Genomic DNA, 15,493 nt, shown 5'->3' with positions numbered 1-15,493 from the left:
CCCAGCTAATTCAGTGTTGCAAAAAATCAAAAACAAAGTAGCGCTTTTACTACAACTTTTTAACTTATCGTGAGAACATTTTCCCACCTCTGGATTTTTGCTTTTGACATAAGTACTTGGAAAAGAACACTTTTTTTCCCCTTTCTTTTCTCTGATTATTTTGGATGACCAATTGTCATTCCATTTTCTCTCTTTAAAAATCTAGAATGTTATTTAGTGTTCCTTTTTTAAAAAAAAGGAAACAGTTCCTTTATTGTTATATTAGAGTTTACTCTCTATCAACTCTCTTAGTGATGAATCACTTTCATTTGTTTAAAAATTTAATGTACTTTGATATCACTGGTGCCAGCTCACTAAATTTTCATTTCCTAAAATATTTTATTAGTGTATGGTGGCTAATAGATTTTTTTTTTTACTTAGAAGCAAAATGGAAAATAGCAGAACCACATGCAGTTACATCTCTGAGGAATTCGGAAAAAGGATTGAATGGTGAAGAATTTGAAAGACTCGCTAAACTTTGTACAACACATCAAGAGTAAGTACAAAAGCTTTGGTTAGACTGCAAGCGGGGAATACTGGACTTATTAGCATCTAGTGTCTAATATTAGGAAAGACCCATTTAGAAATTTGACATTCTCACTAAGAGGACTCAAAACTGTTCATAACACAATTACATTTTCCCAAAATAATGATAAATATTTTATTCCCAAAATAACAGTGGATTTTTTTTTCTCTTCTTGCTGAGAATTACTGGAAGAGTGAACTAACAATCTCTTTATCATAATTGATGTAATTACTTTCAAACACTGCGTACTAGATCATTTACTAGGTGAAGAAGTTGCCTTTGGATCTCTGACCTAGGGATCCTGTTCTGAGGGTTACTAGAGGGCTCCGAGGTGGGTAGAGAAGATAAACATGACCTCCTTGGTATCGTAAAGGATCTATTTGGAGGAATAAATGACAAAGCTAATATTTATACAGCACCTACTGTGTGCCAGGCGTTGCCCTAAGCAGTTTACAAATACTATCTCATTTGGTTCTCACAATAACCCTGTGAGGTAGCCTTTATTATTATCCCCATTTTACAGTTGAGGAAATTGAGGCAGAGGTTAAGTGACTTGTCTAGGGTCACACAACTAGTAAATAACTGACACTGCACTTGGACTGCGGTCTTCCTGACTCCTCTGTACCACTTAGCTGCCCAGATATCCAGATTTTTTCATTACCTTCAAAAGCTTTCATTTCAATACAGTTATCACTTAAACTGGTTAGTCTGTTTTGTTTTGGTTTTTTAATTACTGTTTTTAGTTAATTGGTAATTCTTGAAAAATAATATGTAGGTAAGGTTCTCATTCATGAAACATGTGACAGGAATGCAGGACTGGTTCAGTTATAAGCATAATTGATTATATCAGTATTATGAAACATGTATATTTCTATAGAAATCTGAAATCTTTAAAATTTGTTCCAAATTTTTTCAACCAACAAGCATTTACTTCATACCTACTATATGAAAAAATTGGGGATATAATTTGCTTAATAAAAATTCATTATATTGCTCATTAAAATTTACCTTTTCAGGTTTTTAAAATAAGGAATAAAACATCTAGCTCATATTTTCCCACCATGTTTTGTCAATCAACAAACATCTATTAAATACCCACTGTGTGCCAAACAGTGCCAAATGCTTAGGGTGCATTATATTCAAATGAATCATTAATTTCCTTGATTCAGAAGTCCCCTCCATGAGGAAAATCACAACCCACTCTTGCCTATCCATTCTGTGAGGCTATTCCAGACACCCTTCCATAAGTTCATCACAAGGGATCAATTCAACATACTCAAGACCTTCCTCCATGTTACCACATGACTAGTTCATCTCTTCCTATCATACAAATCCTCGTGGATGTCTTTTACTATTGTTCTTTGGAATAGTAATAATAATTATTATTGATTATTTGTTGCGTGCGTACATATTTTGTATACATTGTGTACTTTTCCATTGCCTTCTGTGTAATAATCATTTTTAATTCTTTGGTAACTGTTGTATTCCATACCTTGCTGCCATATAGCAACACTATAGACTGTTGTAAAAAAAAGATGGGCCTTTCATTTCATAGAAAGCTTGAGGTCAGTGAAGGAGCTTTGTAATTTCCTGAAAACAGCCTGGCCCTCTCTTCTCCTCAGGTTCAGCTCTGGGCCCAACGTGGTGTCCAGTTGTATTCTATATTCTATACATACTGATGGACAAGCTCTACAGGTTATCCTTCCAGAAGGATTGAAATCTGGACATTGTTCATCTACTTGGTCTTTTCTAAGTGAGTGGCCAAGCCAAACTATTTTGAATGATCACAGGTGCCTTGTAAGAGACTCTGCATTGTTTGGGGGCTGGATGCAGTCAGCATAATGTTACATACAAACAGGCGACAGGTAAACAAAAATTAAACAATTCCTATATCAAGGGAAGCAACATGTACACATAGGCAGATACCTAATGTCGTTGTTGCTGTTGGATTAATCTGACTCTTCATGACCCCATTTGGGGTTTTCTTGACAAAGATACTAGAATGGCTTGCCATTTTCTTCTCCAGCTCATTATACAGATGAGGAAACTGAGGCAAACAGATTAATTATCTTGCCCACGGTCACACATCTATTAAGTGCCTGAGGCCAGAATTGAACTCAGGAAAATGAGTCTTCCTGACTCCAGGCCTGGCAGTCCATCCGCTGTACCATCTAGCCGCCCCATGATGCATAATATATACAAGATAAATACAAGACAAAGATGGATGGATGGGGAAGAGAGACCCTAATTGCTAGAGAGATTAAGAAAGGCCTCCAACAGGAGCTGGTTGTTGAGCTATAGTTTGAATGAAGTGAGGCGTTCTAAGAGCCAGAGATGAGGAAGAATTTCACTCCAAGTATGAGGGACAGCCTGCTTGATTAAAAGCATAGAGATCAGAGGAAGAATGTTGTATGTGAAGAAGAGGGAAAAGACTGGCTTGTCTATATTGAAAAATGGCAAAATTTGATTTTTTTTTTTAGCATTTTAAGCATTTGTTAACATTCTCCCCTAGTAATTTATCTTTACTCTTAAAGATAAATGCAGAATGTTTTCATTATGTTTGATCTTTATATTTTATAGCAATTAAAGTATGTATAATATTTTTTAAATTTATAATGAATTGTAGTTAATATACATTTTTTTTATATTTATAGCTACAGTAAAAGTCAAGCACAGTTCACAGTAATCGGTCATTAAATGAAATCAACATGTGATATAACTTTGCACTTTAAACTATGTAGACTACTATGGTAATGTTTCACGTTGGAAATGTTCAGTGCTAATATTAGAATCCAGAAGAGTGAATCCATTTTTTGCTGTAGTTTCGGTGACATTTTGTTCAGAAGCACATTCTTGCTGGAAATGTTTTTAATTCTTTTTTTTCTCCATTTTCCTGACAGGCCTCTTCTCTCAAAACATAAGGTAAGAAATTATTTGTTTTGAAAATAACCATGACAGACTATTGGTAGGAATATCTGTAGCATTCTGTATGTGTAATAGATATTTTTGGAAAATATTAAGATCTTTTTCAAATCATTATAGCATTTTAACTTCAATTTAACAGTTACTAGAAAAGATCTTAATATTTTTCAGATCTTAACTACAGAAAAGTCCTTGGAGGAGATACATTTTACACAGTTAAGAGTAATTGGAGATTTGGAGGAAAGAGGAGCTACCACCAAAAAGTCAGGTATGCATTTCTGATTTAATTGAAGTTTCATATTTTAATATTACTCTTGGTATTCTACAAGTCTTTCATCTGCATCACACATGGCAGGAGCTTTTTTTTTGTGTACTTTTATCTTTTTAGAGAAGCATATAGCTATCTTTTGGCTTTTTATGGCTCCATTTTTCTGGGTTTTTGGTCATAAAATCTGAATTCTTAAAATATTTAAAATTAGTTTTCAAATGTAATAGTTATGGCCATGTAAAGACTTTTTATGAGGATATCCCTTGATGGTATAATTTTTTACACTAGTGTAAGCCTTTGGTGAAAATTTTCTTAAATGTGCTGTTACTTTTATAAAAGATCTTTATAAAAATATATTTGAAAACTCAAAAGTTTCATTTCATTGTACATCACACAGTTCACCGGTACTGTGGGGACATCCTCAAGAAATTCAGGTTATGCTATTTTAAATATATATATAGATAACAATAACAATTTGTATTTGTGATGAATTTATGCTAATAAATCCTTTAATCCAGAGGTGTCCGACTCTGACTGACAGACCAAACCAGATTAAAATGTAATTGGGAAATGTTTAACAAAATAAAATAAAAATACAGGACAACATAGATGTTAATTTATGGTTTTCTATTTCAACTTGTGGCCTGCAAGGATCCATTTCTATTCAAATTTTACAGCATTGCTTTGAATAATACCAGGAGCAGGTGGAAATGAATTCCTGTAGCCAAATCATCCTAGTCACTTTTTGAATATAATATTGTCCAAGACCATATTAGTTACTGTTTCATATGAAAAGGCAACTAAAAAGGATAAAAAAAAGTGACTCTTCTTAATTTTGTGGTGCACACTAATTTTTTCAAAGTCCATTTTCTGTTCCCAGCAATAATGTGTGGCAGGATGAAAGGAGGTGGCACCAGAGCCAAGGCTGTCTCTCTGAGAGGTGTGATCGTGATGTCTCCTGCCTCCTCTCAAATACTTTTATACACTGAGGTTCTCCAATACCATATGGAGGATAGGTTGACATGAACATCAAGTACACCTCTGAAACGAGGCACAACTTGTCAACCCAAGTGGTTGAGTATTGAAGGGAGGAGGGAAATCCCACCCCTTTGCCTCTGCTATGGAGGTGAGACTTCTCAAAGAAATCAGTCATATTATGACATGCGTATATATGAGTTTCAGGTTATTTTTATCATTGGCTAGTAAATTCTACATAATCTTTCCAAGTTCTTTCCTTCCTGAGTCACTGCTTTGGAGGAATTACAAAGAGGTAGTCACACTCAGGGTGTGAAGATCAAATCTGCATAAGGATTAAATGAGATACTATACGTAAAGTGTCTTGGCATCCTTAAAGTGCTATCTTAGTTGTTGTTATTAGGAGTTAAGAAATTTACATGGAAAATCTTAAGTTTCATTTACTTGAATAGCATGTGATTTACCAATATTGAATGGACTTCGCAAAGAAATTCATTTTATGCCTCTTTATCTATGCGTTTCCTTTCATTGAACAACTTGCATATATTTTCTACAAGTAATGAATTCGTAGTGGTTATTTGACTGCTTTTTCCCCCACTACCTCTAACGACCTGTTGCTACTTGTTTCCCCAGTGATATCCCCATATCTCCATCCACAGCACATAGTATGGTTCCTTCACATTAAGGCAGTCACTGCATGTTTCTTAAACAATTATGCTCCTAAAACTTTCAGTTATCACCTTTTGAAGTAAACCATATATAAACTTACCAAAATTTACATTTATTTTTAAAAGTGTTATAAATATATACTTTAGTAAATTCATTCCTGTTTTGCTCATACTGAAAAATTGTCTGATTATAAAAAATACGGTGTGATGTTAGGAATTATTCTTAAATTAAAACTAATAGGAACTTTCAAAATTGAATTAGTTGCATATTTATAAATGCAAAATTGTAATATGTCATCTGTAACAGAGGAGGTATTATCATGCAGTAAGACAGGCTCTGGATTAAGAGTCAGAGGGGCTTGGGTTTGAATCCCAGCTCTAACACTTATGACCTTTTTGGCCTTGGACAAATCACCTGACCTCTCTGGGCCTCAGTTTCCACATCTTCGAAATGAGAAAGATGAACTTAATAAGTTCCAAGGTCCCTTCCAGCTTTACAACTATGGTTATGGCTTACAACTAAGTTAATATTAAAATTATTAGTTGTATTATCAACTTAGAATCAAACAAGAACTTCTGCTACTTTAAGTGAATATATTTCAAGTTAGTTTTGCTGAGTTTCAGGACACATTGAAATGTACCTACATATGACAGTGTGAATGCAGGGAGGCAAGGGAAGGTTAACATTTGCAAAGCACTTTACATAAATTATTTCATTTGATTGCCACAACAACCCTTTGTAAGTGTTCTTACTAATCCTAGAGGTTAAATGACTTACCCAAGGTCACTCCGCCAGTGTCAGAGACAGGATTTGAACTCAGGAAGTCTTGTGGAAACCAAATCCAATGTTTTACTCACTCTGCTAAGCTGCGTCATGTATATAGCGAGGCATCGTGGCACCCTGAGAGAGAACATGGATTAAGAATCAGAGTATCTGGGTTCAAATCCACTGGCAAGTCAGTGCCTCTCCCAGAGCATCTGTTTCCTCATCTTTAAGACCCTTCCAGATCTAAATTCAGCAGCCTGTGAAAGATTAAGGCATTCAAACATACTTGTGAGATACAAATGTAGTTTGGAACCAGAATTTCTAGGTAAATAAGTGAATGATTAGCTTGTTTGCAGTGGGGGAAAATAATTATTTGTTGATTAGTTGTTCCTGCGGTCAAAATCAGTTTGCCTTCAGTTTCGAGTCCTGAGACAAGCACATAAGCAGTATATGAAGCCAAAAAGCCCAAAGTTTATTGAGTGCCTGTGTTTGCAGAGTAAGCACTATGGAAGGTTACAGCAGAAAATAGGTTTGTTGTTTGCCCTGAAGTATCCTGTAAAAAGATTTCCATGACCTGGTTATGAAATGAGAGGGGAGTTTTTTTGGGTGATTTTTTTTATCATCATTCTATAGGAAAAATGGGCATCTAAAAGCCCTTGAAACCTGGCTTAGGTTTAATGTCACATTAAAAGAAACACACACATACATACAACTACAAAGTGATTAGTTAGAAAATTTATTATATTTCCTCTATTTAAAATATTAAATATGTCAGCATCATATAGAATTGCAGTTGGTTTTGCAGAAAATAAATGAATTCTGTGCTTTTTTTTTAAGCATTCAAGGATATAAAGGAGTGATCTTTTCCAACTAATAAAGTATTAAGACCTATAAAATAGAATAGACACTCACTTTAACTGGAAAAACCCAAGATAATTTATCCCTAAACTCTTTTCATTCCTGCTAGAAATAGTAAAATCCTAATTGTGGCCTTGAAAATAATTTCCAAAAAATTTGGTATTGTATTTTCAACAGTCTCCCTCCCACGCAATTTAATTTGTTACTCTGTTACTTAGAATTCAGTCAGAAGTCAGTAACACGTATGTGTACTCCTTTTTTTTTTTTCTCTTTAATAAGGCCCAATTACTAAACTGAAGTCTGTCAGCATTGCTGATCGGAACCTACACAGACCAACTGTAGATTATTCTTTACTTCCAATAATTCGTATCCTTGTCCTTAACTTCTTCCTTCTACTGCTAGCACTGTTAGCAATGTCGTTGTGATACAACATCTCACAGTGGTTAACCACAGTGACTGGAAGAAATGTCAGACCAGTTATTATTCCCTCAGAAATTTGGCTTCACTTGATAGTAGAAGTCACAAGTTTATTTTAAATGTTGAGGTCGTGAAACTAGCTGTGTTGCTTTTCTTACATAGATTATACTGTACCCTCTCACCACAGAAAACAAAGGAACTTAACAGTTATCCTTGCCTTACTTACAAGGGCCAAGCATCCTGGTAGTACTGGAGACTGTTTTGAATTTGACACACTAGCACCAAAACCTTTCATTTTTCCAGGCAAATCTTCTAGTCACCCGAGAAACAGAGCAGCCTTTTATTTCTACTGTTGATTTATTGATATATACAGATAAAATATCTTTCTTTTCCCCCAAGGAATTTAATACCTAGGGTCTATTTAATTAGGGCCACTTGTACTTCTTAGAAAGCTGCCAATTGTACTACATGCCTCAGTGGATAGTGTTGGCCTCAGAGTCAGGAAGACCCGAGTTCAAATCCAGCCCCAGATGTTGACTAACCGTATTTCTGTAACTTCTGTGTGCCTCAGTTTTCTCAAATATAAAATGAGGAAGATAGCTACCTCACAGGGCTATTGAGAGGGTCAAATGAGATAATATCTATAAAGCAATTTGCAAACTTTAAATCGCTAGCTTTTATTTTTTCCAGCCTGTTATAATAGACTTTTGTCTGATAATCTTTCAGTCTATAGACATTTCCAGAGATACTGCTATTTAGGTTCCAGACCACCGCAATAAAGAGAATATGGCAATGAAGCGAGTTACATAGATTTTTTGCTTTCCCGGTGCATATAAAAGCTACATTACACGAGACTGTAGTCTGTTAAGTGTACAATAGTATTAAGTCTAAAAATACAATGTACATATCTTAATTAAAGATAACTTTATTACTAAAAAATTCTAACCATCATCTGAGCCTTCAGTGAGTCAGAATCTTTTTGCTGGTGTCTTGGTTTGATGTTGATGGCTGCTAACTGATCAGGGTGTTGGGTGCTGAAGTTAGAGATGGCTGTAGCAATTTCTTAAAATAAGACATTTAAGTTTTCTGTATCAGTTGATTCTTCCTTTCGCTTGAACGCTTAGAGGCCATTGTAGGGTTATTAATGGGCCTAATTTCAGCATTGTTGTGTTTGAAGGAATAGGGAAGCCCAAAGAGAGTGAGGAAGGGAGAGAGATAGGGGAATGGCCAGTGGATGGGGCAGTCAGAACATATACCACATTTATTGATTAAGTTCTGTTTTTTATGGGTTCAGTTTGTGGTGCCCCAAAGCAGTTATAGTAGTAATACAAAGATCACTCATTATAGATCACTATAAAAGATAAAATAATAATGAAAACCTTTAAAATATTGTGACAGTTACTAAAATGTGACAGCAGACACAATGTGAGCACATGCTGTTGGAAAAATGGCACCTATAGACTTGCTTGATGCAGAGTTGCCGTAAACACAAACCATTGATTTGTTTCTTTGAAAAAAACACACACACAATATCTGCAATCTCAGTAAAGGGAAGTGCAATAAAATGACATGCCTGTAATTGTCCTAATAAATATGTTTTTAATCTGTTGGTTTTATTCAGCTACCTCTTGCAGATTTTGTACTTAAATTTAAAATTAATATATAGGTAATACTGTTTAGCTTTGGCTCCATATCATAAATAGTTGTCTGTCTGTTTGTTTTCTCTCTACTAGAAAAGCAGTTCATTTACTGACATCTTTTCTCAAATAATACCTTTTCTACTAAAGAAAAAACAATTCATGATTAGAGTTCATGAGTCTGTCCGTTACCAGGTTTGGGATCCAAACTCTCTAAAGACCTAAATAACATTAATTTAAAATGTAAAATTTACAACTAGTAGCTGACTAAAGTCAACAATTATTGTATTATGTGTTATATTAAAGCACGTAAACCTAGATTAATTTTTACTTTTGAATCATCTTTTATGGCTTAATACAATAACTTTTCACTGAATACCTACCATATGTTCCATGATTATTTCTCTTTATGTTTAGTAAAAATGTAGGTAACTTTTGCTCTCTACAAGTCACACTAGATACCTCTTTCCCCCTCCAAATTTAAGCATGTAAAAGATATCAAAAATGGTTTTCATATTGTTTCCAAACGAACAAATATAGTAACAATATAAAGAGTGCTAATTTATATGCCCTGCTGGTCATGAACTTTGTTCTCTGGGGTCATTGATTATAATGCTCCCTTTAAGGAGTTACTACAGGAATCCCCCCCAAAATTGAATTGTACCTCAAGTGTACTACATGTTGGCCTCTAATTAATCAAATTATAGTATATATTCAGTCACTACTAACCTCAGCTAGAGGAAAGCCAGAAACTTTGTGTTTAAAACCTCCATGTTTTATAATATAAATTATTCATGTCATCATCAACAGACATTTACTTTGAATTGTTTTATTAAGGGCTGAGCATGACAGTCTCTTGGTTAGGCATGCTTAAGAAGATAGACCTGGAAAACAGATTATATAGCATATAATATTGCTTCCTTTCTGTCCTTTTATCATAACCATATAATATCCCTTATTTTTTCTGCATATTTGAACTTCCCAATGTCTCTAATATGATTTTTTTCCACGTCCTAATTGGAGAGCATATAACTTTTTTTTTATTTATCTTATAGTTCTTTGTTTTCTTTTAATCATAGGATTTAGAGATGAAAGGAACCTTAAAGATCCAATCCAACTCCCTCATTTTACAGATAGGAAAACTGAGACTCAAAAAATTAAATGCCTTGCCCAGGGGTACACATGAATGCTAGCACTGAGACTTGGGACTCAGTCCTCTGATTCCAGATCAGGTGCTTTCCACAATTTATTTTGATACCTTGTTGGATTCAAGACCTGCCACTATTACAAACTGACTATGTAACCTTTGGCAAGTCAATTAACTTGTCAGCATTCTAGGCCAGTGCTTCTTAAACTTTTTACACTTGCGACCCCTTCAGTGCAAGTTGCTGAGAAGGTTCTGGAAATATGAGGAAATCTTTCTCTGTATCAGTGAAATCACAGGTCCAGTCCCTATGTCCTGTCAGAGGATAGCATAATGGGGAGCCACCAACCCAGGACAGGTTTTATCAGGCCTTCGGGTAATTCTGATGCCACAATCCAGAGAATAATTTCCACCTAAGTAGAGTTATCCCATTCAGAATGAAACTGTAAAGATTAAAAATGTAAGAATCAGTTTAAAGAGCTAGAAAGAGTTCTTAATTGATTAACCTACATTTCAGTGGATAGGAGCATTTCAGTGGAATGGCAGCATTTCACAACCAAAGAGATTGTTGGAATGTGTGATTCCTCTAAACCTAAAAACTTCTTTTTCCTCAGTCTTCTTTTTCTCTTATCCTCCTCTGTCTCCCTATTTCACCCTCTATTCCTCTCATTCCTTCTGATTCTCCCCTATTGTCTTTCTTCCTCCTCTCCTTTCTCTCTGCCTCATCATTTCTTTCTCATTTCCCTTGCCTTTATTTCTACTTATGTATGCTGTTGTTTCCCTTTAATTTTTACTTCTAGAATTAAGCTAAAATAATTGCAGCCAGGTTTTTTTTTTTGCATAAATATCCCAATTTGGAGGGCAAGATGGGCAGGGAGAGTGGAAAAGGATGAGTAGTCTTCTTGAGGAGGAAGGATGGAAGTCCCTGGGCCTGGGGGGCAGTAGGATCATAGGATCATAGAGATCCAGAGATAAAAGGGACCTCAGAGGCTAAATAGTCCAATCCTGTGTGGCATAGTGTATATAAAACTGGCCTAGGATCCACAAAGACCTCAGTTTAAGTTCTGCCCTAAACAACAGACTTAGTGTCTATGTAACCCCTGGTGGGTCATTTAATTTTTCAACCCCTTACCATAAGCAACTCTCTAAGACTATAACTTGCAGAGAAGGTGCCAACCTGTAGTGGAAGGAGTTTCCTCACCTGGGATTCCCCTCTACCAATGAAACCACATTTCCAATCTCCACCCTGCCTCTTTAGAATGTCTTACATTTGTTTTGCATTCTGAAAAAAAAAAATTTTTTTTTGGTTATCCAAAAAACAATTAGGTGTTTTGCTAAATTGCCCCTATGATTACTTTAAAACTTTCCTCCAGAATATATGTGCATGTAATTGCAAAGAAATTGATTTCAAGATTATTGTGCTTAAATAACTATGTATATTTTAAGTCAGTTCAGTTTAGCATCTGTTAAGCCTCTTGCTAAGGTCTTTCCCAGTTCTGAATATCAGCCTGCCTTGTTAGAGTCCTCCCTGTGTTATGGGCTATGGAGAAAACATAGTAGTCTAGATAAAACATACTCCTAGCCCCACCCCATGGAGTTTACAGTTTTCCAGAGGAATGTGATCTGCCAAAGGAATCATTACCAAGCAGAATCAGGAAAGACTTCATGGAGGCAATGGAAGTTTGACAGTTTGACGAAGAGAGCCATCTGGGAAGCTGAGAAGAAGGGGTGTATTCCAAGGAATGTAGTAGTCTGTTTTGGATGAATTATAAATGTACAGGGCAGGGAATCATATTCAAGAAAGGTAGATAGTGTTGCCAGATTATGGAGAGCTTTGAATGGCAAGGAGAGGATTTGAAATTGATTGGCAGTTGGGGAGCTGTTGAAAAGTTTTGAACAAAGTATTGACACGATCAGATGTATGCTTAAGAAAAAATAATCTGACAGCAGTGTGAAGGATGGATTTCAGGCAGGAAAAAAAAATGAATACAGGAAGACCAGTTAGGAAACTATTAAAATAGTCCAAGGAGGGAGTAAATTCCAGGAGATAAGAACCAATGTAGATTTCCTTTTTTTTTTTTTTGCAGGGAGAGAGGAGGTGATGGGGAGAGGGGATGTTTCGTAATCGTTAGAAATCTTAGCAATTTAGATCTTTACCTTTTATTCTAAAAAAAGCCCACATTTTTATGACTCAAACTAATATTTTGTTATAATACCCATTACCCTTTTGAACTTGTAAAATACTTTACAAATATGATCTCATTTGGTCCTAAATAAAAGTACAAAAATGTCTTGCATGTTTTTAAAATACTCTACTTCTATTCAGTTCAATCATTTTTCAGTTGTGTCCGACTCTTCATAACTCCATTTGGGTTTTTCTTGGCAGAAATACTATATTAGTTGGCCATTTCCTTCTCCAGCTCATTTTACAGGTGAGGAAACCAAGGCAAACAGGGTTTGACTTGTTCGGGGTCACATAGCTAGTAAGTGTGTGAGGTCAGATTTGAACTCAGAAAGGTGAGTCTTCCCAACTTCAGGTCCAACACTCTTTCCATTGCACCACCCATTTTCACTGATACCTTTTAAAATGGTTTTGAATGAAATGTACTTAGTTCTTTTTGCAAATACATTGATTAGGAAATAACTAAGTGTATCTCCTGCTTACTCTTATCTGGTTACTCTTACCTTAAGTTGAACACTCTTGCAACAGATTCCACCTGGAAATGTTCTTTCTCATCTTTGTTCATCTACAAAGTTATTTTTCAAATTGAGAATTTTTTTTTTCATCTTTAGAGAGTGAAACTTGGTCCGGCATTGAATCAAGGAAAGAAAACCAGCATAAAGAAGAAGAGAAGAGTGAGAGGAGTCTGTTCAGTAATCAGATTGATAAGCTGATGGAGGCAGTCAGTCCTCCAGTAAGTGCCAGCAAAGACCACATGGAGGAGCAGCAGTGCAGGGCTGAATCAATATCAGAGTCACACACCCAGCCCTCAGAGACAGTGAGCAGCAGGCCTGGCTCTGATTCTTCTGAGAATTCGAGTAAAGAGGACACAGAAGTCTGTGAGGATGTAGCCAAAAGAGAAGGAATTGCTGATAGACCTAAGGTGCTGATTTCTGATAGATCAATGGTAGATCCCTTGATTTTATCAAGCAGTGAACATATACCTCTTTCTCTGAATCCTGAAGATGAAAATTTACAGGCTGAAAGAAATGGACTCCGACAGCAGCCCCAGGATGCCTCTGATGTGACTGATGCGAGAGAAGAACTTGAAAACAATGCATTAAATCAGCAGCAACCCGATCTTACAGACAGTGATGGAAAATTACCACCAGAAAATGTGCATTGTGAAGATAACAGAGCATCTGACTTGGAGGATCCAGAACTACATATAGCACCAGAGGAATGGAGAGAAGAGGAGGAGGAGGAGGAAGAGGAGGAGGAGGAGGAGGAAGTCAGTAAAGAAACAAAAGATTACTTGAACAGGCTTTTAGAAGGATGCCTAAAAGACACTGGGCCTTATCTTCCATATGAAGAAAATCAGGACGACTCTGACACCCTTCAAGATCTTTCACCTGAAGAAGCATCTTATAGTCTACAGGAGCCTCTGCCTTCCGATGAGAGCTGCCTTTCTCTTGATGATCTTGCAAAAAGGATAGAGATTACAGAGGTAAATCTGAGAGATTTAATACCAGAAATCAGTGTTAGAAATAGAGTGTTAACTTACATAATTAAGATGTTAATTGGGGGGAATGGGAGGTAATTCATCACTTGTCCTGGACACAAGAATCTTAATTTAATTTCAGTTATTAGGACTTAAATCTTAATTACAGGTGCCTACTGTATGCCCCACATACATACCATAAATTATTTTTAGGAATGATTTTTTGAAATTCATGAAATATCTATTTACAGGTCTCTGGATACAGACAGCTAAGTCATACTCACTAATTACTAGCAAAGACTTTTAATAAATATGACTTGTATGTGGCAGTAAAAGAAAGTTGAGCACATAAGAATTATTCTCTAAGTAGAGCTTTTAGTCATATCATTGCATTGAAGTCTTTTCATATAGAAGACAAAATCTGGTATATTCCACTTTTTAATCTGAATTTTAAAAAATTTTAATCTTTATGGAGAATAGAAAAAGTAGTTTAAAATATTAAAGTAGTAGAGTATAGGAATAAGTTTTTATTCTGATCTTAATAAACATAGTGTTTTGAGAACAAACCTAATAGTGCTCACTGACCGACTAAAGATGGGCCACCTACTCCAGTAGCACAAATGTTATAAGTAATTCAAATCTAGATTTTTTTCTAAAGAAATAAAAAATATCTTAAGTAAAATAAGTTCAAACAAAAATAACTCTCTTTTAGAGAAAGTAATTTTGTTGTTTCCTACAGTTCAGTGGAATAATAGCCAAACCCATAGGGAGGGCCTTTTTTTTTTCCCTAAGTCATTGTTAAGTTTCATCCTTGCCTTTTGATAGATTCTGCGCTTGTTTTATCTACAGTTGATAATGACAGAATTCTAGATTAAATCATAAAGATACTTTACCAGGTATATTCAGTAAGCCAAGATTAAAGGCAAACAAATTATTACATGCATATAAAACTGTTGGAAATACTTTTTTTTTTCAAGATTCCGGTAATATTTAAAACCTTAATTGCTGCTAAAGTAGGACATCAGCTTTTTTTCATTCTTAGTTTCCTTCATTTGCTATTTATGGTTGATTTTCCAGGAATAATTCTCCTTTTAAGTTTTTCTTGACATAATGAAGCAGAGTAAATGACAAAGTGTTTTGATACTCTCCACGCTCACTTATTTTTGTCTCTGTGCAATCCAGTGCAAATTTGTTGAAGCAAATCCCTAAATTACCTCTCCCAATGCAGGAAAGGTGTTAACCACAGATCCACAAGAAGAAATAAAATTTAAGCTGAACTATGAAGCAGTCCCTGAAGTCCTGCTGTCTGTACAGCCATCATGGGTGGAGAATAAGAAAGAGGGCTAAGTGAGGCAGGGTGCCTGGGGTGGGGCAGAGAATGACCAAAGGCATCTTGTAAACCTGTATAAACATGTTACATCAATGCAGATTGCTCTTACTGGACTAGAGTGGTAAGCTCTTCACAGTGTGACTTACAGGTATAGAATTTTAGAGCTAAAGAGACCTATGGGATCATCTGATCTTCCAGTCTCATTCTATAGAAGAGGAAGTTGAAGCATCAAAGAGACAAAGTCTAAAGAAATGAAATTAGAGACTGACTGGATTGTAATC

General features: G+C 35.6%; 1 protein-coding gene across 3 annotated transcripts in view; it reads left to right on the top strand.

Annotated features, from left to right (window-relative positions):
- Window positions 1-15,493, top strand: part of CNST (consortin, connexin sorting protein) — a 106,495-nt gene that overhangs the window by 68,371 nt on the left and 22,631 nt on the right. For all 3 annotated transcript variants that reach the window (XM_036756837.1, XM_036756838.1, XM_036756840.1), the window contains 4 exons: window positions 421-535; window positions 3,466-3,487; window positions 3,659-3,755; window positions 13,014-13,888. In XM_036756837.1, the coding sequence (XP_036612732.1) occupies window positions 421-535; window positions 3,466-3,487; window positions 3,659-3,755; window positions 13,014-13,888 (1,109 nt within the window). The remainder of the gene's footprint in view (window positions 1-420; window positions 536-3,465; window positions 3,488-3,658; window positions 3,756-13,013; window positions 13,889-15,493) is intronic.

The sequence above is a fragment of the Trichosurus vulpecula genome, chromosome 4 (genome assembly GCF_011100635.1).
Source record: "Trichosurus vulpecula isolate mTriVul1 chromosome 4, mTriVul1.pri, whole genome shotgun sequence".
NCBI lineage: Eukaryota > Metazoa > Chordata > Mammalia > Diprotodontia > Phalangeridae > Trichosurus > Trichosurus vulpecula.
The sequence above is the reverse complement of the archived record's forward strand: the minus strand, read 5'-3'. Positions and strand labels throughout refer to the sequence as shown.